A 24,398-nucleotide genomic window follows, 5' to 3' on the forward strand; every position below is an offset into this window, starting at 1 on the left:
GTAACTTTTGTTCTTCAAGATGTGTTGTTCATGTCCATTCCAAGCAGGTGTGCACGCCAGCCGGAAGATTTTGCTATAGCAGTGTCCGTAGGGTCGGCTTCGGCGCTCCCTGGAGTGACGCCTTCATGGCGCTGTATATAGGGGCCAGCCGACCCTCCACCCCCTCAGTTCCTTCTTGACGACACTCCGACAGAGGGGCAGGAGGGCGGGTATTGGAATGGACACAAACACCACATCTCGAAGAACAACAGTTACAAGAAGGTGAGTAACCGTTTTTTCTTCTTCGAGTGATTGTTCATGTCCATTCCAAGCAGGTGACTCACAAGCCCGAATCTAGGCCGTGGGATCGGAGGTCACTGCAGACTGGAGTACTGCATGGCCAAAGGCAGCATCATCTCTGGCCTAGTGCGTAGTGCGCTGTAAAGGTGTGGATTGAGGACCAGGTGGCCGCTCTACAAATTTCCTGCGTCGGGACCTGAACCAGGAACGCAGCGGAAGAGGCCTGCGCTCTTGTGGAGTGGGCCGTGATAGGCAGGGCTGGTATATTGGCCCGACTGTAGCACTCCCGGATGCAGGTTCTGATCCAAGCCGAGATTCACTGTGACAAGACCGGGAGCCCTTTCATCCTGTCGGCCACGGCGACAAAAAGTTGGGTTGATTTCCTGAAGGATCTTGTCCTTTCAATATAGAACGCGAGAGCCCTGCGAACGTCCAGGGAATGCAGCCTACGCTCCTTCGCAGAGGAGTGCGGTTTCAGATAAAACACTGGGAGAAAAATGTCTTGACCCATGTGAAATGGGGAAACCACTTTAGGGAGGAACGCTGGGTGCGGCCTGAGTTGGACCTTGTCCTCGTGGAAGACGGTGTATGGAGGTTCAGATGTTAGAGCTCTGAGTTCCGACACTCTCCGGGCTGATGTGATAGCCACCAAGAACGCGACCTTATATGAAAGATATAACAGCGAACACGAAGCCAGCGGCTCGAAGGGGGGGCCTGTGAGGACGGACAGGACTAAATTGAGGTCCCAAGCAGGGATGGGTTGACGAATGTGCAGGAACAACCTGTCAAGGCCCTTGAGGAAGCGACCAACAAGCGTTTTTGCAAACACTGAAGTACCCCCCCGCTCCAGGGTGGAACGCTGAGACGGCAGCAAGGTGTACTCGAACCGAAGAGAGAATCAGTCCCAGGTGTCTGAGATATAGTAAATAGTCCAGGATAAGGGGGATCGGGGAGAGCATGACCCCGTTGTGTGGCCCAAAGCGAGAAGCGCTTCCACTTGGCCGAGTACGTGGTCCTTGTTGAAGGCTTCCTGCTGCCAAGAAGGACCTGCCTGACCTGATGAGAGCATTGCATCTCCACGGGGTTTAGCCATGGAGCATCCAGGCTGTAAGGTGGAGTGACTCCAGGTTCGGGTGAAGGAGGTGACCGCGATCCTGTGTGATCAAGTCTGGTAGTAGGGGCAACCTGAGGGGCACCCGCATAGACATGTGCAGGAGAGACGTGTACCAGTGCTGGCGCGGCCACGCAGGCGCTATCAGGATGAGCCAAGCATGATCTCTGCGGGCCTTGAGGATTACTCTGTGAAACATGGGAATCGGGGGGAAAGGCGTAAAATAGCCCGTCTGCCCAAGAGAGGAGAAAGGCATCCGTTAGAGACCCCGGACTGCGTCCCATGAGGAAGCAGAATTGACGACACTTCATGTTCTCGGTGGAGGCAAACAGGTCCACCTGGGGATGACCCCAGAGCCGGAAAATTGAGAGTACTATATCCCAGCGGATAGACCACTTGTGACCCTGGAACGAGCGGCTGAGGGCGTCCGCAAGCCCGTTGTGCGTCCCCGGGAGGTAGGATGCTGTCAGGTGAATTACGTTCTTTACGCAAAAGTCCCATAACGCGAGGGCCTCCCGGCACAGGGGAGAGGAGCGAGCACCACCCTGTTTGTTGATATAGAACATCATTGGAGTGTTGTCCGTGAGGACCGTAACGCACCTGCCTGCCAGCTGGGATTTGAAGGCTATGCATGCGAGGCGCACTGCTCGTAATTCCCTGACATTGATGTGCAATGAAAGATCCTCTCGTGACCAAAGGCCTTGGGTTCTGAGGCCGCCCAGATGTGCACCCAATCCCCGATCCGATGCATCTATTACCAGGGATAGGGAGGGCTCGGGGTCAAGGAAAGCCACTCCCGTGCGGACCTCCCGCGGTCGAGCCGCCATTGAAGGGAGTCCAACACCGGCCGAGGTAACGTCACCACTAATTCTAGGGAGTCCCTGACTGGCCGATAAACCCCTGCCAACCAGGACTGGAGTGGGCGCAGTCTGAGTCTGGCGTGTCTCACCACGTAGATACATGCCGCCATGTGCCCTAGTAATTTGAGGCAGTTTCTTGCTGTGGTGGTCAGGTAACGTTGGAGGCCGAGGATAATGTTGAACATAGTCTGGAATCTGGCCTCTGGGAGCTATGCCCTGGCGTGTGTCGAGTCCAGAACTGCCCCTATGAATTCGATTTTTGGGGTTGGAGATAGTGTGGACTTGGCCTCGTTGAGTAAGAGGCCGAGCTCGAGGAAGGTCTGCCTGGTAAAGACCACCTGAGCCTCCACCTGCGCCTTGGTCCTGCCCTTGATGAGCCAATCGTCCAGGTAGGGAAATACCTGAATCCCCTGCCTGCACAGGAAGGCTGCCACGACTGCCATGCACTTCGTGAAGACCCTTGGGGCTGCTGACAGACCAAAGGGCAGAACCGTAAATTGTAGATGAGCATTGCCCACGAGAAACCTGAGGTAACGCCTGTGCTGAGGGATTATCGCAATGTGAAAGTATGTGTCCTTTAAGTCGAGGGCGGCATACCAGTCTCCTGGATCCATGGAAGGAATGATGGAGGACAGGGAGACCATGCGGAACTTGAGCTTCTTTACAAACTTGTTGAGCCGCCGCAAGTCCAGAATAGGTCTGAGGCCCCCTTTCGCTTTCGGTATTAGGAAATAGCGAGAGTAGAAGCCCCTGCCCCGTAGCTCCTGAGGAACCTCCTCTACTGCCCCGGACGCGAGGAGGAACTGAACTTCTTGAAGGAGAAGTTGCTCGTGAGAGAGGTCCCTGAAGAGGGACAGGGAGGGGGGCTGGTGGGGCGGGAGGGAGAACTGGATAGAATATCCCCTCTCTACCGTGCGAAGCACCCAAGTGTCCGATGTGATCCGGGCCCATGCACGATAGAAGGGGGACAGACGTGACGAGAAGGTAAGGTTGGACGGATCCAGGGTTCTGACTGGGAGGTCGTCCTCGACCAAGCCATCAAAATGGTGATCTAGACCCCTGTGTAGGCCTTGGTTGGGCAGATGACTGGCCGAAGGGCGGCGGTTGTTGCCTTCTCCTGCCTGTCCTTGCCCTTCTGCGCAAGGCATCCCCTCAATTTTGAGGCTGGTACGGCCGTGGGGCCTGTGGTGGCCAGAACTGCCTACGCTGGGTGACCGGGGTGTGTAGGCCCAATGAACGGTGGGTGGTCTGTCAATCCTTTAGGCTATGAAGCCTCTTATCAGTCTTCTCCGAGAAAAGCATGGGCCCTTCGAAGGGGAGGTCTTGGATCATTTGTTGGACCTCATGAGGGAGGCCGGAAACTTGAAGCCAGGCTCCGCGCCTCATGACCAGACTAGTCGCCAACGTGCGTGAGGCTGAAGCGGCCTCGTCCAAGGCCGCCTGGAGGGAAGCCTGGGTAATCAATCTCCCCTCTTCAACCAGGGCTGAAAACTCGGTTCGCGTCTCCTGTGGAAGGAGGTCCGCGAACCTAGACAAAGCCGAGCACGTGTTATGTCCATACCGGCTCACTATGGCTTGCTGATTGGCAATGCGCAACTGCTGGCCCCCTGTTGAATATACCTTGCTCCCGAACAGGTCCAACTTTTTGGCCTCTCTATTTTTGGGGGTAGCTCTCTGAAACCCTTGGCGTTCCCTCTGGTTGGCCGCATCTACCACTAGGGAGTCCGGGGGAAGGTATGTATAAAGATGTTCATAGCCCTTGGATGGAACAAAATATCGCCTCTCAGTCCTTTTAGCCGTAGGGGCCAATGAGGCTGGAGTTTGCCACAAGGTGTGGGTTGTGTCCGTAATGGTCTTTATGAGAGGTAGGGCTACCCTGGACGGGCCCGACGGGGTCAGGATGTCCACCACCGGATCTGTATCCACCTCAATCTCCTCAGTCTGGATCGAGAGGCTTTGGGCTACTCGAGTAAGCAGCTGTTGGAGGACTCTATTGTCCTCTAGGGCCGGTGCCGCTGAAGTTCCCGCTACTGCCTCATCCGGAGATGAGGAGGAAGAGATCCCCTGAAGAGGGCCTTCATCTACCCCCTCTCCCGCTACGAGGGCCTGCGGCACACGGTACTCAGGCTGCGCGGCGGTGCGGGCTCAGGATGTGGCACCGCGGCCAGTACCGGGGTCGACACCGAGCGACGAGGCATGCTGGACGGTGCCTGCGGCGTTGGGAGCAAGGTCCCTGTCGGTGCCGTTGTTTGGCTGGGCGGTGCCGTGTCCCTTTGTGGCACACTCCTGTCAGACGGCGGTGCCAGTGGTGGTGGCATTAGTGGCAGGGCCGCCAACGTCGAACAGACAGATGCGGCTCATGAGCGGGGTCCATACGCCTGACCCACTGACTGGTGATAGGCCCACAGCGTCCAGAACAGCCACTGGGGGGGCGGTTGCCACTGCTGCTGCCATTGCGGTGGGTACGGTTGGGTACTCGTATGCGACGATGATCGCCTACTCCTCGATCTGTTAGAGCGGTACGAGTCCACCTCCGAGTCCGAAGTCTCTGAGTAGGACGACATAGGAGGCGCGGTACCCACTGTCGCCAGAAAGGGTGCTGTCTGCACCGTTGCCGCTAGAGTGGCGCGGTGCGGGGAGCGCGGCGAGAGCATTGCCGGTTTGCCCCTAGATTGATAATGGGGTCGAGCGGTAGCCGGAGGTTCTCTGCACCGGTGCGGCGACGCCGGCACCGGGAGGCTCAAGAGGTCTGAGGCGGCCTCGAACGCCTCCGGCGTCGATGGGAGGCGCACGTCCTCCATCATATCCGGGGATCTAGGCCTGTCCGGACTCAACCGTACCCTCTCCGAGGCGGGAGTCAACGGGATGGCCGAATGGGTCTGCGGCGCGGACTGTCCTGTAGCACTCGTGGACGGCACCGGCCCCTTAGAGTCCCGGTGGGGGGGAGTGTTCCCTCACAGGTCTCTTCTTTTTAACCAGCACTGGCGATGGGGAACGATGTCTCATCGAGGCTGGTTTCTTGTGTGCTGACTCTCTCCGGTGCCGGGGTTTGGGGGCCTTGGCCTCATGATTTATCGCCGGTGCCGGGGCACTGCGCACCGAGGATGAAGTGCTGGGTGCTGGCTCGGTAGGCCCGGGATTTGATTGCAGCCGCAGGGCCGCCTCCATTAGGAGGACTTTAAGTCTCTGCTCTCTATCTTTGAGAGTCCTGGGGCGACAAACCCTGCAGATACTGCACCTATCTCTTTGGTGGCTCTCCCCTACGCACCTGAAGCACGAAGAGTGCAGGTCACTCTTCGGCATGAATTTCCCGCAGTCCCGGCAGAATTTGAACCCTGGGGACGCGGGCATGCCCCAGCGGGGCGACGAAAACTTGGGGAAAACCCTCCCAACTACTATCTAAGTTAACAGTAAACAACAAACTAACTATTTACAACAACGACGGAACACTGCCACGATTGCTGAAGAGCAAGCGAAGTTCCAGCTAGCCGTCATCGGCGGTAAGAAGGAACTGAGGGGGTGGAGGGTCGGCTGGCCCCTATATACAGCGCCATGAAGGCGCCACTCCAGGGGGCGCCGAAGCCGACCCTACGGACGCTGCTATACTAAAATCTTCCAGCTGGCGTGCACGCGGCGCGCACACACCTGCTTGGAATGGACATGAATAATCACTCGAAGAAGAACAAATAATTTCAGTGACCAGCGTAGACGGATTTCAAGCAGAAAGGAAATCTTGATTTAAATAATCAATTTTAATCTTGTCTTGCATTTGTACTTTTTAGTTATTTTCCTAAAAAAAAGTTGATTTTTCATTTGGTGGCGGTAACCATTAAAAAGTATTCATTTGCAACTAAATTCAATTTTTAGGCTAAATTTGGTGCTTCTTTTTGCTAATCAAGAGGATATAATATATCTACGAATATTTATTTAAGCTTAAATTTACCTTCATTCAGATTCTTAATTTGTACATTTATTGTTTTAGAAATTAGTGAATGATGCATTTCTGATTTACTAGATGAATATTAATTTTTTTACTTGTGATGTATCACGTTGTATGTGGATGAAAATCCAAATTTAATTAAATGCACAGAAACAGTGTTTAAATTTTTTTTTAATTTACTAAATAAAACTACCTTAACTGTACTGGATACATTAAAAAAAGGTTCATCAAAACATTTTGCATTTTAAACTAACTGATTTATTGAAATATTATCTTTAGTGAATGAACTGAACTGATGGTGACCAGAATGTCCTTCAAGATTTTAGAACTAGTAGACTTCATTCTCTCACATCTAGTTTTTATTCATAGACCTAAAGAGGAAAACCTTACTGCTATTTCAACTCCCACTGGTTTCTGAACTTTGAATGAGCTAGTCATTGAACTGAACTGGTTGAATAAACTGAAATGCAGAAAATATTCTTTGCACCTGCAGAAGAGGCGACTGCTGTCAAACACTGGTTCTATATGTTTTCCACCAGTTAAGTGGTTTGACTTTAAAAAAAAAAAAAAAAAAAAATTTGCAGAAAACACATACTGCTTAATTTTCTTTAAAATTTAAATTAAATTATTTTAGTAGGCCTTAACATAGGCAATCATGATTTCAAATATAATTTTAATAGGTGTTTTTAATTAATCTATATTTAATTTAAATTACAAATCATTTTAATCATCAGTTTCATCCACCTGGGCAGTAGCTAGTTCTATGTGAACAACTAACAAGAAAATATTTTATTCTACTAAGTAATGTATTCATATTCTCAGCAAACTCAATTCTAAACTGATGAGCATTATTGCAGAAGAACTCAAACTTTGAAATACAATATGACATTTATGATTTCTGATGTGTAAGATTTCATAATAGACCATTTGATTATGGAGTTTTATTATTTATTAAAATTTTAAAGTCAGTAAAACAATGCAACAGTAACAGTTAGGTTAACAATATTTTTAGAGTTACAGTTTGACTCTGCCCCCAGTTGCAAGTAAAAGTTGATCATTTTTCAAAAGGCTAAACTTTTAAAAGCAGTTTCTATATAAGAGGAGTTCAAATACATCATCTGTTGCATCTTATATGCATGTTCTCTCAGGTTGCTTCGATCAGGATCTAGACTAAAATTTAAAATATTAAAACTTGCTTGCAGCATCAGATCAAGGGGTCCACTGCTGTGGTAGCAGGGTATGCTCAATGCCTAGGGGGAGGCGGCATGAATTTGCAAAGCTGACTATCAGCACTGAAAATATGAGGCCTTTAGCCTAAAGACTGACATACCATCATCATCCACAAAGAGCTTGGCTATAACAATGCTGCCAACCACATGGAAATTTTAAAAAAAGTTGAACCTTTACTAAAGTTTAGATTCAGGAAGTGACACAGAAATAAAATTGTTCAGATTTAACACTAAAATGTTTCTATAGTCTAAGACATACAAAGATGTCAAAATCCAAAATTTAGTACATTTAGCAAAAAAAAAAAAAAAAAATCAAATTGGCTGAGTTTCCAGGTAAAAATCAAGCCCACAGTGTTTTTTCTACTAATGAATGTGACGTTGTAGTTTGGCGTACAGTGCCATGAAAGCAGCATGTAGGTTAATAAATAAGAAAATATTAGTACTATAAGTAATCGTGAGACATACCTTTTCAATTTGCTTTTGTTTACTGAGTTCTTTCTGTTGTTTCTCTTTTACTTTGTCTATTTCTTTTTGTTTTTCTGATGCTCTATGATCCTAAAGAGATAAAGATATAATAAGGCTAATCTTTGTAAATTGGGATATATAAAACACTGCCACTTTGTAGGAGTTTCCTTAAGATAGTTATATCAGTGTTTGATTTAATGAAGTATGTGTACCATTATTCTTACCTTAAATGACTTATCTCTGCTGAAATGAACAAAAAAAATGTATCTGCAATACCCTTTTCCAATCAGTCTTAGTATGAAACCTATTAAATCTTTATCACTTATTGACAAGTTTAAATATCACCTAGATACTATGCAATAGACTCTGTAGAAATTCTTAATCTGCAGATTGCTGCGAGACACATAGTGCTATTATCTATATACTTAGCATGCTGCATTTTGCATGTACACACCCACACACACCTTTTTTCCCCTACTTAAGAATCTTACCAATTCTGCATGAAAAGCAATCTGTTTTGCCAGTCCAACAGAGTCGCAAATCTAAATATAAACAAATTGAATATTCAGAAAGTATGAAAAAAAAATATTCCTTTAAAATTAAGAAAAATTCCCACAACTTCAGAAAGACTTTGTGTATTAAAGCACTTTCAGATCCTTGGACTGACAGCCTAACTTTTTTTAAAACATAAAAACAAACAAACAAACAAACAAAAAACCCCACTTCAAAAATTTCTTCATACAACTTGAATGAGAACTAAGACTTTGAAATCCACTTCAGATTTGAAACAAGATAAAAGTGTAAATAACATGGTAATACCTTTTCCCCTTCATTGTTTGATTCAAATATATAACAGACAGATGTTGTATGGCTCTCAGCTCTCCCTCCTGAAGACCGAAGCACAAATCCAAAAAGGCGTTTATTCTCCTGGTGTGTAGCGTACAAGACTATACTTGGCAAAGGAAACTGCCAAAAAAGGATGAAATAATGGGAATTTAAAGTTTGGTCTATACATCTTTGAATACCAGATATCGATATACTGTAGCTTATTAAAATAACAAAACAAATGGACATGATCAGTAGAAAGAATTTTATTATATCCTGCTCAAATTGCTGGATAATGCTTTTGGCATTGCAGCAAACTGAAACAGGTTATCAAAAACATTCAGTGACCAAACACATGCAGATCTTACAAAAATGTATATTGTGCAGAGAGTAGTGTAGCATTTGCATACAACTAATGTTACAGTGAAGTCTGAGTTCCTGTTTCCTTTCTAAGCATGTGCACGCACACTCTTTTTTAGATACTCAGCTCTCTCATATAAATTCCTTCTGGGACTAAATTTTCAATATATGGTGTCAGTCCAAGGATGGATTGTTTTTGAAAACTATGACCTGAATACGTTCAGGAACTTTGAGTTGTGCGCGCGCATGCGCGCACACACACACACTTTTTGTATTATGTTCAGTTGACATTTTTGCACTCCCATAATTAAAAAAAGGCTGAAGCTAGAAATTTCAAACTTGGGTTCTTTTCAAAACTTCACAAAAGATGGAAAACAACCCAAGTTTGAAGAAAATAGTTTAAAATTAGTTTTAAATTATGACAATTCAAAGTTAAAATGGTTACACCACAATTTTTTTTTAATTTAGTTTTTTTGGAGTCCTTATACTAAAACAGTTTAGAGCACTGGGCACATGATGAATTGCCTTATGTCACCTTTAACAGCTTACAGCCCTAAGACAGCTCTGCACTTAAGGCCTTAAAGTTCATGAATGCACAGCTGCTTTTAGCATTGAGAAGTTTTACATACTTCATCTATTAAAAAGAGCCCTTAAGACACTTAAGAACACATTTAATTCTCTTTGGCTCTCTAAAAAAGACCCAGAGATCAAATGTAAAGCATTATTGTTCATGCAATACAGACTAAAAAAATTAAGCAAACAAATCAAAAATTAAAAAAAATTAAGGTTGTTACTGGAAGGTGAACGTGGACATATTGATATATTTTATGTCAAGTATTCCATTGGTTTCTTTTAGAATGCAAGACATTACTCTGTATTATTAATTTATAGAGATAAAAATAAGTTGACCATAAGACATGTCACATACAAGACACGCCAACATGGCCAATTTAATAATGCATTAGAACCATGATCTTTTGAATTTCCTGACTCATGTAACTGACATCCCAACTTTAGTGTTAATGTCTGACTTTGTACTACTCACTACACAAACCTATCTTGCTAATTTTATTATGCTCTTGCCATTTCAAATAATGAAAAAGCCACCGTTTGAAATGTTTACTTAATCAAATTAATTCATCACCCAAAACAGTCTTTTTCACTTAGCCATTTTAATACATAATTCTCTAAACTGATAACCTACATTTTGTGGGAAATCGTTTAGAAATCTCATTACACAGTATCACAGTACTGTTGATATTTAAGAGAATGAAAATTGTATTCAAACAAAATTAGACATAAAATCAGAAAAAATAATTGGTTGCTTTAACATGAGCACTTAAATTACTTACCCTGAGCCTTGTAACTTGCGTCTGTGGATCTATTAACCTAAAAATGTTAATTAAACAAACAAATCACAAAGTAAATTTTACCAAATTGAAAGCGCCATTTGAAAATATACTTGTTAAAGTCAACTTCAGTAAAATTTAGGAAGGATACTTACTTTAAACAGTCACAACTGACTAATAAATGTGATTCTGTCATCCTGAAAATATTATGGATAGCCCGGGCTGCTAGAATTTGGCGCATTGTTTCATAAACAACATCTGGACTTTCATCAGATTTAACCTCCATGGAGCCAAGGAATCTTACAATAAATAACTGGTGAAGAATGGAATCTAAGACAGATAAGAGTATTTAATAAGCAGTACCAAACCATTTCTGGGCTTTCCTATTTAAACATTACTGTTTCCATGACTAATCACAAAAGAAGGATTTCTAAGTTAGTAAAATCTTATAAACAAAATCCCAACCCACTCTAACTCAAAATTATACTTCCAATATTTTGATGAATGACAGATGCAGTTATTGAAACAGCAAGATACACATCTGTTTTTCACTTAGGTTTAGTGAACATGAAAGACTCAAATGGTTAGACTTCCAGACTGTAATCTCACCTGACTCATCTGATACAGTATGTGCTAATGAAATCCAGCAGTCCAGAAATGGGTGCTGAGCTAATTATTTTAGAGACCGCTGCTATACATGAAGAAAGCACTCAAGTATGCTTTAACTGAATACTGGCATACAAGTCTTAATTTTATAGCTGCTATAAAAATCCAATTCGTTTTGAAGAGCATCTCAATCAAGAATATTTTGTACTTAAGTGAAATCCTGTTTTACCTTCTGTTTCAGATTTTTTGTCTCCAGAGTCACCAAATGGGTTTGTACGTCTATTAAAAAATTAAAAGATTAAACCAGGAGTCAGAGTGCAAAAACCACTGACATATAATCTAGACTCATTCTACATCAAATAAAGCAACATATAATAATTTCACAGATTGGGATCAAAATCGATAGCCACCTCTGAGTCACAAGGACAGACTTACTAGATGTGGGTTTAAGACACAAGCTGCTGCATTTGAGTGGAGAGCGCAGGATCTGGGGAGTGAGGAGGAAATACCAGGTGCTATTTGTCCCACTGTTGTGGTAGGAATGCAATTTGAGCTTGTTGTCTGCACATAAATACAACCCCAATGAATCACTTAACCTTCTTAATTTTTGAAAAGACACAGTTTTAAGGGATTAGGTCTCATTGAACAGCTTCAGGAAGCGCACCCAAAAGGTAGTCCTCTAAGAGATTAATTGAAAACAGCACACCTTTCCCCACTTTTTCAAGCTGTTGAATTACTCACTGCAGAGAAGTCACTGGTTTTGTCTCAAATGCAGCTCTTTGAAAACATCCCTGGGGTTTTACTCCTAGAGGGTCAAGAGAAATGTGGCTATTTCTGACTCTCAGCAGAGATATAATTACTCTCAATTATAATAAAGTGAAAATACTCTAGGCTTCCAGTCTGCATTTCTCAAGAGAAAGAAAGTAATGTAAAAAGAAAATTTGGAGTTGGGAAACTAGCTGAAGCTCTCAAGGAGAATGGAGAAAGGAAAGGTATTCTCTTGGCTAATTGGGATAGCTGAAAACTCTCAATGAGGACAGCTGAAAAATAAGAGTTAAATTTCATATCAGCTTTTACCAGGAAACAAGTGAAGGTGTCACTTTTTCCATATTGTCTGATATGGTCCTAAAATTAATTTTTAGAATAAATCCGACTCTGCCTTGATATGTAATATAGAATAAGTCTGTCTTCTTTATTTGTGTGGCCTATGAGATAAGATTGGTAATCTTTAAGTTAATAATGAAATGTTAACTTAAACTAATCAAAAGTGGCGTGTGAACTTTGGATAATCATTGAACTAAATAATTAAACTCTGAACTAAAGTTTGCATGGCAAAAAATGTATAGAACAATGGCAAGTCCCAAAAAAAGATTGTTCATCTGTTCAAATATACCTAGGAAAATTCCCACAGCCAGACTTTCTTGGTGCTCAGACATTTTCAGGCTCTCAAAATCAGAATAGTAAATTCTAAGCTTTTTGTGGTCTAATGAAATGCAAAAAAATCACCTAACAGATGTACTTCATATTTGTACCTGAAACGCAGTGACAATTTTTTAAAAAGTATTGTGATAATGGTACTAAGACAAGTACACCACATTGCCAATCTATACCAAATGTTGTAGTAGTTTTTTAAAAATCTTTTTAGGGAAATATTCACTGCATCTCTATGTAATCTCTCCCACCCGAGACAAAATCATGAATGTATATGATAAAAAAATATCTTTATTGACATGAGTTTTAGGTACACTATTATATGTTTTTCATTGCCTAGAATCCAGTTCAGGTCTTATCAACCTATTTTAATCAATATGTTGTATACTTAATTTGATGCACTGTTTAACAGTCTCATTATTCTTCTAACAAAAAGGAAAAATGAGTTGAGTTGAATACTGTACATCACACGATTTAAATTTTTTTTTTCCTGTGTGAACTCTAAGTTTCTTCTCTCTGGTAGCAGACACTCCAGCATGGAGTCAAACAACTCACAACTCAAATATTTTTGTAAGAAGACACCCATAAGTCACAAGACTTAAGTCACAAACTAGTTTTCAGTTTCCCTCAGATGAATGGGATCTACTATCAACGAAAAAAGATTAATACTTGAATTCTGTACAAACAGTTCTGTAAAGGCAATGCACAGTATCTTATCAGGCATCTTATTTTGAATGGGAAAATAAAACAAACAAAAACAAGCAAGAGAAAGAAGTGGTTTTATATTTTGGGATAACCTGTCTGTAGAAGATTGCTCTAGAAGCCTAGATCATTTTCACTCACCTTTTAGTTTAGGAAGAGTGCCATCAGTATGCCATCATCACCTGGAGGCAGGGCTACCAAATTTCTCTTGAGTTTCCAAGAGGAAATACCCAAGGTGCTGAGCGAGCAAGCAATAGGAAAGGAAAATATATTTTTTAAAACCAAATGATTACGAAGCATAAGTTGTTAAACACGGTGAGAAAAGCTGCTGCAAAACTGAAAAACTACATCTTGAATCTACAGTAAATACTTGGCATTTTCACAGTTATGTGTGACTAAGATACTGTTTTGCAGCCCTGCTCTCTGCATACTTATCACAAAAAACATCAAAGCAAACACAATACACATGATAAAGTTACTGGCTGGATACGCTTTCCTTACTTTTGTTTCTGTAATTGTAAAACAGACAAATACAAGGATTTTTCTTCCACTGTTTCTCCTACCTGCCCGATTGCCCTGATGCTTTTGCCTGACCAGGCTGATCTTCACTAACTGGAGAAATTATGTCAAATTGTATCGGTGTGTCAGGGGCAACAAGGGAATCCAAGGAAAGTGCTGATAAAGCTGCTGATTCAGATCCCAAAGACCCAGAGCTATTAGTACGAGCTGTCGGGGGCCGAGATTGTCTAAAACAAAACAGAGAGAGATGTAAGCTTATTGATAACAAATGAAACTCCACCGTGGAAACAAATATAATAGTCTGAAACTTGGGAAAAATAAAACAAGCAAATATTAGAAGAAATTCAAGAGGAACAATACTATCATTACCGAGTAAAAAGAAATGCAGTCTAGATTCAATTTCAATCATTTACTACTTTCTCTCATCACTGTTACGGCACTAACATACTAGAATGTGAAATATCCTACAGCTAGAAGTCTGATGCTAGTTGTTAAAAATATTGAGAAAATTGAATCAAGATTGTCAAAAGTCAACAAATTAGCCTCATGGCTTAAATGGTAAAGTACCAAAACTGGGATATAGTGCTGCATCATTTATTTCTTAATATACATCATAGAACATTAAAATATTTATCAAAAATTCATTTGCTACATTGTTCAAGAACTTTTTATCCTGTTAAAGGTTTTAAAAGTCACTGTAGACAACTGAAACCTTTTCTGCAAATCATGTTATTTTAGAAGCCTTCACCAGACACCCATTAGAAATGTGCTCTTAAAATGACCAACTGTTCTGTACTGTACATTGTTGGCCGCATGCTCTCATGTCTCTGTTGGAAGGAAGGAGAGGGGGTGACAGCCTCCAGAGCGGATTGATTTACACGTGCAGCAATTTCCTAAGTAATTAAAAGAAAAAAAGGTAACTGAAAACATTTTCTCCAAATTCAATTTAGAATGTTCAGTTTAAGTTTTATTTACATGCAGTAAGAGAAACTATAAATTGAACCTATGCTGGAACCACACATGTCCCTATCAATGGCAACACCTGTTAATACCAGGATGATAGATGGCCCCAGCTCTGTATTCATCAAAATATTCATGTATGTAACTCACATTTGTTTCACTGACGTTAGTAACTGCATAGTAGGGACAACAAAAACCTTTGGTTTCCTATTTACAGTTTAGTTAATTTAGACTCGATCACACAAATAGCTTTGCTATTATCCACAAACTCATTATTAGTCCAAAAATTGAAAACTGGTATCACAAGCAACATTTTCATTTCACACTGAACTGGCAGATCTACACTTGTCAAGTTTCCTGTATTTAATGATGAGCTTATATTTCATGGTTCCATAGCGGATTCATGTACAATTTAATATAGTGCCTGTATATTATGCTTCCATTAGTTCTCAACTTTAGAATATGTTCAGTGGAAGGTTACCATTCTGGTGCTTCACAACACTGCACCTGCCAAAGGTCTGAGGCAGAAAAGTATTTCATTTGATTTATATACATACCCCACATATCTAGCAGAAAGCAGTAACATCACCTGTGAGAATCACTTAGCAGTTGCAAGTAAGAAGTGTGAGCATTTATTCAACCAATTACCCTAATTTACAAAGATTTTGGGTGTCCTCCAAGAGCTCTGAATAACCCGAGTTATATTTTGCCACCTATTGAATAATCAAGACCACTTTGATTAGCTCCATGCATAGCCTCCTTCCTACACAAACTGTAAATATGTTAATTTTGTTCATAGATAGGGCCCTACCAAATTAACAGTCCATTTTGGTCAATTTCATGGTCATAGGATGTGAAATCTGTATAGTATAGGGTACAAGCACACAAAAGACCAGATTTCACAGTCCGGGATGTGTTTTTCATTGCTGTGAATTTGGTAGGGCCCTATTCATAGGATTATTTGACAGTCAGCTCGATTAGAAAGTGAAGTTTTCCATCGCTCACCACAATGATTTGTGATAAGCAAAATACAGGTACAAGTTCTTGAAAACCAACTTTTAGAATGTTATTTACATTTTCAGTAATGCTAGATTTTAATGTGCCCTCTTTTCATCATTCAGGTGGAAGAAATGTGTATTACTTGCTTATAGAAGTTTATAGTGCTGCCAATACACACATTGCTTTACAAAACAAAGTTACATTTCCTGCCATGAAAAATTTCTAGTCTGAGATGTAAGAAGCATTCAACTTAATTTCATACTATCAAATTAGGTCTAGCAGATCTCTTAAAATGAATACATTTCTAAATTTAAATGTATTTCTTTGGGTTAGTTTTGGGTATTATAAAACAAATGATCAACATTACCTCAGGGTTTTCACTTAGGTATATCTGTTTAGAGATGTTGTTTATTGTACATATCCACTAAAAGAGAGGGAAAAAAAGGGAAGCATTAATAAGTATATTGTAGTTTTAAAAACCTGTTTAAATATCTTAGCTGATTTTTCTTCCCACCAAATTTGTCACTTTAAGGAGTGACAGGCCAGGGCCTATGTATTTCACTGAATTTGCCATGAAATTCACTATATAGCAGAATTTACCTCCAGAATATTGCAGCCAGCACCCAATATTTTGTTTTCTATCTCCTGCCTTACTGAAACTTGCTTGCAGCTGCCTCTTATTTGTCAACTTTTCCCTGAAAGGGGGAGTAAATTGGATTACAATGCATGCTGCCTACACTGTTCCATGGAGCCCAAGCTAGAATTCAGCTTGTAGCCAGAAGTTTGTAGGCTAGCCAGCTGGGCTACTTGGAGAACAGTGCAGCAGCAGAGGCCCAAATTGCTGGGGAGATGAGCTGCTGAAGCTGGCTACAAGCTCCACCTCATTCTCTGGCACGCTTGGAAAAAGGAGGTTATGAGGTGGGCTGCTGAACACTGTGATGGGAGCTGAGGCCCAGGGAGCAGAGCTGGTTCAATTGGGCATCTTAGCAAAAAAAACATCCTCAAAAACAATCACTGTCAAAAATAACTCACTAATTTTACAAAAGTGAGTATTTTCTGCTATGTTTCATAGATGTGCGGGGGGGGGGGAAGGAGAGGGGAATGAAGGGTATATCCAGGTGATAAAAATATCACAGGAATTTAGGGGTCCTTGTCAAAGTGCATGAGTGCATGCCCCGATGATTGCAGCGTATATTCAGCAAAACAGAGCAGCATGCTTTCGCAATATCCCCCTTTAACTGCCTGCTCAGACTTGCATTATAGAAATCAAAAAGCTTACAAACATTAAGTTTTTATTCTTGCATCAAGAAAGTCTATATTAAAAATGAATGCAAAGTAATAAATATTTTTATTTAGCAAATATTTAATGGCGTTTAACAGATTTGCTACACACAACTTCTGGAAAACCCTAAAGAGATTCAAGAATTTAGTGAAATGTGTCTGGTCAATAGGCTTTATCTGAGCAGTTTGCTAACAGATCCTTTTCAGTCTTCAGATCTATAGGGAGAAAGATGCCCAAATGAAGTCTAAAGAAGTACCTCCTTTGTTAGCTCAGAGTAGTTCATAAAAATTACATTTTAAAAATGTAGTAAACCACAACTAAACTATTTCTATTGTCACATCTTAACCCTCACCCCTCTAAATTAAAATGTTTAGGGAAAAGATTATGTGAACTTCCACTCTGTCTTCATTCTCTCTGCATCTATACTTGACAACACTCGAAGATGATGGCACTGAATATGAACGCTGAAGAGTCATTTGAAAGTGTCACAGGGTGCCTGGTCCCTTCAAGACCAGTCCTCTGTGACTCATTAGATGCCTCAGAGTAGAGCAATAGTTCTCAAGCTTCGGATATAACGCGGTAAAGCAGTGCTCCGGGGGGGGGGGGGGGGGGGGGGCTGTGCACTCCGGTGGATTAAAGAAAGTTCGATATAACGCGGTTTCACCTATAATGCGGTAAGATTTTTTGGCTCCCGAGGACAGCGTCATATCGAGGTAGAGGTGTATTTGTGTTGTTAAAAGTAGTTCTCGATATGATCTGATGGTTTTCATATCTGGTTCAAACTTTACATAGCATTCCTGCTTATAGCATTGCTGCTCCATGTCTCCGGAGAACAGACAAAGGGAAAGTTTTTTCCTCATTTTAAAAAATTCTTGTCTTCTCACTGGCTCTTTTGGTCAGGTGCCCACTTCCTTTTCTTTACCTGGGAACTTTTAACCCTTTACAGGTAAAGCAAGCAGAAAACAGCTACCAAGGGGGATTTGACAGCTAACTGGCTGCCTGGGTGTTCATCAAAGGGAGCTACCCCCTCCATCCCCCGGCACGTCATTTATCACACCTCTTGATCCCTGAGGGGTCCCGACCCCCAGTTTGAGAACCCCTGGAGTAGAGGCTATTTAGCTCACCTGGTTCCACTTGAGGGCAAATCAATTATCTATCAATCATAGCTGGGGAGTGACTCGGAGCTTCTCACAAAGGAGTTCAGAGTAGCGGGAGGAAAGACATATTCTCTGCAGGCCCTCTCTAAGCTAGAGAGGGGGAGCTGCCTGGAGTAAGAAAGTTCAGGCAGGGGCAGCCAGTGAGGTCTGCCAAATTCCCCAGATGAAGGAAAAGATAGGACCAAGCTGTTCAAAGTTCCTGGATAAGGGAAGCAAAGAAGTGCTGCTGAAAGCCTGAATAAAGAATGGCTATGGGGAATTACCTCAGTGTAGATTCTGAAAGAGCTGGAGGGGAGTGGGGGAGGCCCAGGAACACTGGGGAAAGCCCTGGTTGGACTTAAAGAGAGAAGCCTTTAAAGAAAGAAGAGGGATGGATACTAAGTATGTGGGACTACTGTTTAATCCCAGAATGGGGACAGTGGCGAAATCTGATTGTCTTCCACCTATAGCGTGAGCTGCACAAGATGTGAGAAGAGTCTGGGCAGACAGCAGATGAGAAGAGTCACATAAGAACCTTTACGTTGTGACCTTTGACTCTAACTGGGTAGGTATGAAGCCTGTATGTAAATAAATCACTCTCAACAAGAGTGGTTTTTCATTGAAAGAGTGATCAGTGGCAACTGCATAGGTGCATTCTTGCTGCAAGGTGAATCTGGGAACCTCAACTCTTACAGAAGAATGAGTGTTGAATGCAACCAGAAAGCAAACATTTGTTTTTTTGTTTGAAACATGTATTTGTTTGATCACCCAGCAGTGGGCAGTGAGATGTGCAGTCTTCCTAGCAGATAATGAAAGCATTAAATGCCTTTCTATACTCCGCCACTGAGCTTCTTGCTAAGGATGCATGATCCTGTGCTTGATTCTTAACTGAGTTCTAAAGCTACCATCAAAAATAACCTTAGCAAAGACACTAAGGCTATGTCTACACTACGATTTAAGATACGCAAATTCAGCTACGCGAATAGCGTAGCTGAATTAGACGTATCGCAGCCGACTTACCCCGCTGTAGGGATGGCGGCAAAATCGACCTCTGCGGCTTCCCATCGACGGCCCTTACTCCCACCTTCGCTGGTGGAGTAAGAGTGTCGATTCGGGGAATCGATTGTTGCGTTCCGACGGGACACGATAAATCGATCCCCGAGAGGTCGATTTCTACCCGCCGATTCAGGCGGGTAGTGTAGACCTAGCCTAAGAGCATGATTTTTATAAAATTAATTCTATGATCTTTTGACTGAGCGCTTTTTAAACAAAGTTTGGATCTGGTTTTCCTCTTGTTTTGCAACAAGGCACTCAGGATATTTCATTTTGGGCTTTCTTTTGCTTTCTATAGCAGGCTAACTCGAAAGGAAAAAAGCATACAGCACCTCCACCCCCCTTCCCAAAAAAGGTGTGCAGTAAGTGTTTGTTTCCCTTATGACTATGCTGGCCATTTTTCCTCCAAGATAAATCTATAGGTCCCCACTGACAATCACTTTTGCTGGCACAGATTTTTTTTTTCCAGGGTAGAGACAAAGGGACACCTTCCTGACACCTGTCAGTATGGGTAGAAGAAATCTTCAGGTCACTATTCACTTTGGGTCTCCCAAGTAACCTAAGAAATATTTCTTATGTGTAATGAATTATCAGCAAAAGCAACTGAACAACCACACACTTGCTGTAAGCTTACCTCTTCATAATCTTTTTTACTCTCTGCCTGTAAGATTGAAGATCTGAAAGAAGAGAGAATAAAAAAATTCTAAGGCTCACTTATTTGAAAGAAAAAGATCCTTTCAATAACTTTTTGTCTGGAGGTAAATTTTCCCCTTGATATATGCACGTAACTTGTACTAATAACACTGGGAGCTATGCACACATACTGAATGGAAACTAAATTTAACTGAAGATGCAAGCAATCTTATTTCTATGCAAAAATCAGGCAAGGGTGCACATATAGCAATTGAACAATCAGGTACTATGGTCTGAAACAGGCTAGACGGTTTCACATCCATGGGTATGTTTACACAGAAACTAGATATAGTGGCTGGCCTGTGTCAGCCGACTCTGACTCGGGGCTGTTTCATTGCTGTGTAGAGGCTTGGGCTGGAGCCTGGGTGCTAAGACCCTGTGAGGTGGGAGGGTCCCAGAGCCTGGGTTCCAGGCAGAATCCAAAAGTCTACACAGCAATGAAACAGCCCACAGCCTGTGCCCCACAAGCACTAGTCAGCTCACTATCTCAGACCCAAAACAATGACAGGGCCTTGCACATGTCCAAACAAAAGAAAAGTATTAATGTAGATGACGCCAACCTTTTTTCTCTAGGATCTAGATATTACTGCACAAAGTAAAGAACTGAATATTGACTCTTCCTTTCTAGAAGAAAACATATAAGAAGCTGTGCTGCACCTTGCTAAATTTGGAGCTTCTGATATTTTGGTACGACAACCTCAGTTTTAAAATTGCTGGGAAGGGTAAGAATCAAAGATACCCAAGCTATGGATGATTTTGTTGATAGAGATACAAAAACATTATTTTAAAAAGTTTTTGATAAAGGATTTTGAAAAGCACTTCATACTTTCTATGTATGTAAAGTCATTATTCAGATCACTTTCACATCCATGCATACAAGACTAATAGTTTTTTAAAAATATCAACAGAGAAAAATCAAGGCAAGTCATTATGCAGATGTTTGTTAAAACAATTAGGCTATTATAAAAATGTATAATAATTTTGTAAGTGGTCTCATAGGCTATTAGTGTGTGCTATGGCACAAATCAAGATATTTTTATGTTCAAATGGCACCAGTTGTTAGGGAATTCAGCCCTAACAACATGCTATATACACCAGACGGTTCTAAGGCTAAATGTTGGGTTATGATGAATGCAAGGGAATGCAAGAGTACTTATACTTGATTATCTCAAAACACCAATTTATCCAATATATAAATTTATGCAATATATCCAAATAAAAAGTGACATTCACACAGTTTAAATGAATATAGATTACAGGTTGTCCAACATGCAATGTAACCATTTATGGTTATGAAACTGTTGTGGGCTTTGATTATTTCAACCTGCTATCAGCCGCTCCATGTGGCTATTGTTTAGGATATGGTGGAGAAAAAAAAGGCAGTTTGTAGGGTTGTTTTAAAAAAAAAAAAAAAAAAAAAAAAAAAAAAACCATGTTCAAATTTAAACCAGCCAAAATTGAAATTTGTCTCTTTTTTCAGTTAATGAAGATAGTATTCATTCTTAAGACAGTGTTATCAAGACACTAACTTTTTGCCATCAAAAGATGTTATCTGAAAGCAGTATCTTCTGTCCTCACAGTCCACAGCCATCACGGAACAGTTGTCTATGTCCATGACAAGTCCTCCAGCTACGTCACCTCTTGCCTGACTCATTAGGTTTCCACCCTGAGTAAAGTAAAACTGTCTGTCCCAACTGGAAGACACCAGCCCAGTCTTACTAAAACAAGAAAGAAGACACTGATTTAGTGGATTGCATGTTTAAGCCAGATTCCTAAATTAGAAAAATACAAAAGAAACCAGAAAAACAAGACCTCCAAGTCTTTTTATGAAAATAAAACCCAACAGATTTTCACTAAGTCCTAGATTAATTTATACAACATAGTTGGTTTCTTTACCATTTGTACCATTTTACTTCAAACTAAACAGGTTTAAAATCCTACAGTTGAGTTGTACAATGAACCATGTAAAAGTGATATGCCAGCCAACTGTTACAGCTGTAAGAAACTTAATTAGAAGTAAAGGTTAAAACAACTGTGTTTTAACCAGTGGTGTTATGGGTAACAAAAATCAAAGGGTCTTCTTTTTTCCTTACCCCTTTGGTGGTAGGATCAAGAGTTCTTTAACAAAAACAATGCATTTTGTTTTAATCCACTGAGAATACTTAATTTAGATGTCAAGTATTAATATCAACATAGCCAACTAAAGATCCATCACTTTCCACCCAATTTATTTATTTGATTCACAGGAAGAGACTGCAGGAGCTATGGACCACAGCATACAGCCTCTGCAGATCTATATAAGAAGAATTTCATGATAAATAAATTGAGGTATTGCACTGAGAATACCCAACACTGGAACTTCGTGTTTGGTTTTGTACAGGTCTTCTCACTTCAAGATTAGCTACAAAAGTTGAACTATTTAAATAATTCATAGTTCAAGTTCAGGAAAGTACTTTTCCTCTAGGTTGTTGTTACAACGTTAGTCTGATTTTTATAAAGTTCACCATGTATGCAGAACATGGTATAAACTGGGAACGCACACACTAAGCTTTATAGCTTTAATTCGTTTTTAACCAATTGTAAAACCAATAGGTTGCCTTTACATATATGGAATAACACCTCCCTCTAGTGGGCCAAAAAGCACTCCTTTAAATTGCCATGCATGTTCTCAAAAGTCTGTTTAGTATAATGCATAATGTGTTTTCCTTATATTTCAAAAGTACAAACACTTATTCTACTGTAACCCAAACTTCTATCCTAAGGTTGTATTATACATAGATAACGAGCAACATAATGTAGCATTAATCCTTCAAATACTGGCTTATTCTGAGATTACGACCCAATTAATATTGAATAAATACATATATCTCCATATTTCTTTTATAGGTACAAATATCCAGGAGCAAGGACACAGTCTCTCTCTGCATTCAGAGAGAGAGGGGATTAAGTTTCATTAATAAAGGAGCATAATTTCTCTAACCACTAGATGGAAATCAGGAGGTCTCTCTATTCCTGACTGCCAGGCTCTTGTGACTATGAGGATGTCACCTGATCTCAGTGTCTCCATCTTATGGCATTAAGAACACTTACCTTTCTTTTAAGATCACTGAATGAATAATGCAAAGTATTAATAGGGGGACCAATTACTAAAATCCAGAAATTAATGCTAACTAATACACAACTCAATCTATCACATGAGGAGAATACAAAGAAAGGAAGCATGTCAGGCTTCTCTGTGGCTAGTTCAATTTGACCAATTAAATGTTTATGTACAATCCAATATAGCTGTGTTTATAAATATCACTTCCTTATCCAACGTGCCTTTTTTTAAAATAAGTAAAGGTCTTCTGACATTTTAAAATAATAGTAGGTAGCTTACTTCCTTGCATTAAGATAGCCAGCTTTCCGTGTTAGATTTCTATGGACAGGAAATTTTGTTGTGTCTGGATCAGGTAAATATAATGGATCACTGGCTACTTCCAAGTCCTCTATGGTCTGCTGCATGGTTTCTACCTCAGAATCCATTTCCCTGCGAACACTAAAATAGCATAAAATACAATGTGTTATTAACAGAGATGAGGTAACAGTAGGCAGACTCAAAAAAAAGAAAATTAGTGAAGGCAATATTAGCCATTAAAGATACAATTAAATAAATAAGAACAAAAACTTACTTTTGTACACTTGTGCCAATATTGGTTAAAAATTCTTCCAGCTGCTCAGTAAGATTTTCTGAACCCATTTTAAAGAAACTTATCTTTAAAAATAAAAAAAAATAAAAAAAGAGAGAGAAACTATTCATTTAACAAATCAAACAAAAGCCATCTATTTCTGTTTTTTAAAAAACCCTAGTAATAGATCCAGTAGTAGGAACTCTAAAGTCATTGTGATTGTGGGGATATTCATCCCGCTAAATCTAAAGATTTTGGAACATGTCCTTCATGCCTCACAACACTGCTCAGATAAGATGTAAACAGAATGCAGCTGTATTGTTTTGCTTTACTGCAGAAGATATTAAAATTTAGTTCCTACTTCTGTGATGGAGCTGTAGAAGAGAAGCAGTAGTACTCATATTCAAGAAAAACATGGAAACATTTCAATCACAGTATGGGGATAAAATAATCCTTTTATGAAGGGAAAAAGGAGGCTAAGTTCTCTGGTAATGACATTTGCTGACAAGGTCTCTATATTAGCTTGTTTTTTACTACAAACTTTTGATCTGTTTGAGCACACAAATTATTTTCATTGTGACTCCACTTTAAAAGACACTTAAAACTGATCTTATGGGTAGTTCTGCATAAAACAAAGTAGGAGATTGATGTATTCCTGGCTCCAGCAACATCTATGGGAGATTTGCCATTGATTTCAATGAGGTCAGAGTTTCATCAAATATACTCACATAGCAAAGAAAATGAATGATGAGTCAAGTTCTGTAGCTTGATCCATAGATTATGTATTAATTATATTGATTACCTAAGAATTCCAGTTATCGCTTTGAGGGTTGACAGGTTCTTGCCCCAAGATCCGGCCCAGTATTATTAAAATTACTATAGAGTTGGGAACCCTGATGAGCACAATTGCAACACTCACACTATAGGAATG

The 24,398-nt window shown here is 41.0% G+C and overlaps 1 protein-coding gene across 7 annotated transcripts in view; it reads right to left on the reverse strand.

The window, feature by feature from the left end:
* APPL1 (adaptor protein, phosphotyrosine interacting with PH domain and leucine zipper 1) overlaps positions 1–24,398 on the reverse strand; it is a 55,185-nt gene that overhangs the window by 7,687 nt on the left and 23,100 nt on the right. For 2 of the 7 annotated variants that reach the window (XM_005288348.4, XM_065550981.1), the window contains 13 exons: positions 23,471–23,553; positions 23,179–23,337; positions 21,329–21,517; positions 19,741–19,783; positions 16,003–16,059; positions 14,478–14,569; positions 13,721–13,903; positions 11,254–11,303; positions 10,574–10,748; positions 10,422–10,458; positions 8,704–8,850; positions 8,376–8,426; positions 7,885–7,974 (listed from right to left, as the gene is read on the reverse strand). In XM_005288348.4, the coding sequence (XP_005288405.2) occupies positions 7,885–7,974; positions 8,376–8,426; positions 8,704–8,850; positions 10,422–10,458; positions 10,574–10,748; positions 11,254–11,303; positions 13,721–13,903; positions 14,478–14,569; positions 16,003–16,059; positions 19,741–19,783; positions 21,329–21,517; positions 23,179–23,337; positions 23,471–23,553 (1,356 nt within the window). Of the gene's footprint in view, positions 1–7,884; positions 7,975–8,375; positions 8,427–8,703; positions 8,851–10,421; positions 10,459–10,573; positions 10,749–11,253; positions 11,304–13,720; positions 13,904–14,462; positions 14,570–16,002; positions 16,060–19,740; positions 19,784–21,328; positions 21,518–23,178; positions 23,338–23,470; positions 23,554–24,398 lie in introns of all 7 variants that reach the window. The other 5 variants (XM_005288347.4, XM_008167988.4, XM_065550980.1 and 2 more) reach the window with 3 other exon arrangements.

This window comes from Chrysemys picta, chromosome 7, assembly GCF_011386835.1.
Source record: "Chrysemys picta bellii isolate R12L10 chromosome 7, ASM1138683v2, whole genome shotgun sequence".
Taxonomy (NCBI): Eukaryota; Metazoa; Chordata; order Testudines; family Emydidae; genus Chrysemys; species Chrysemys picta.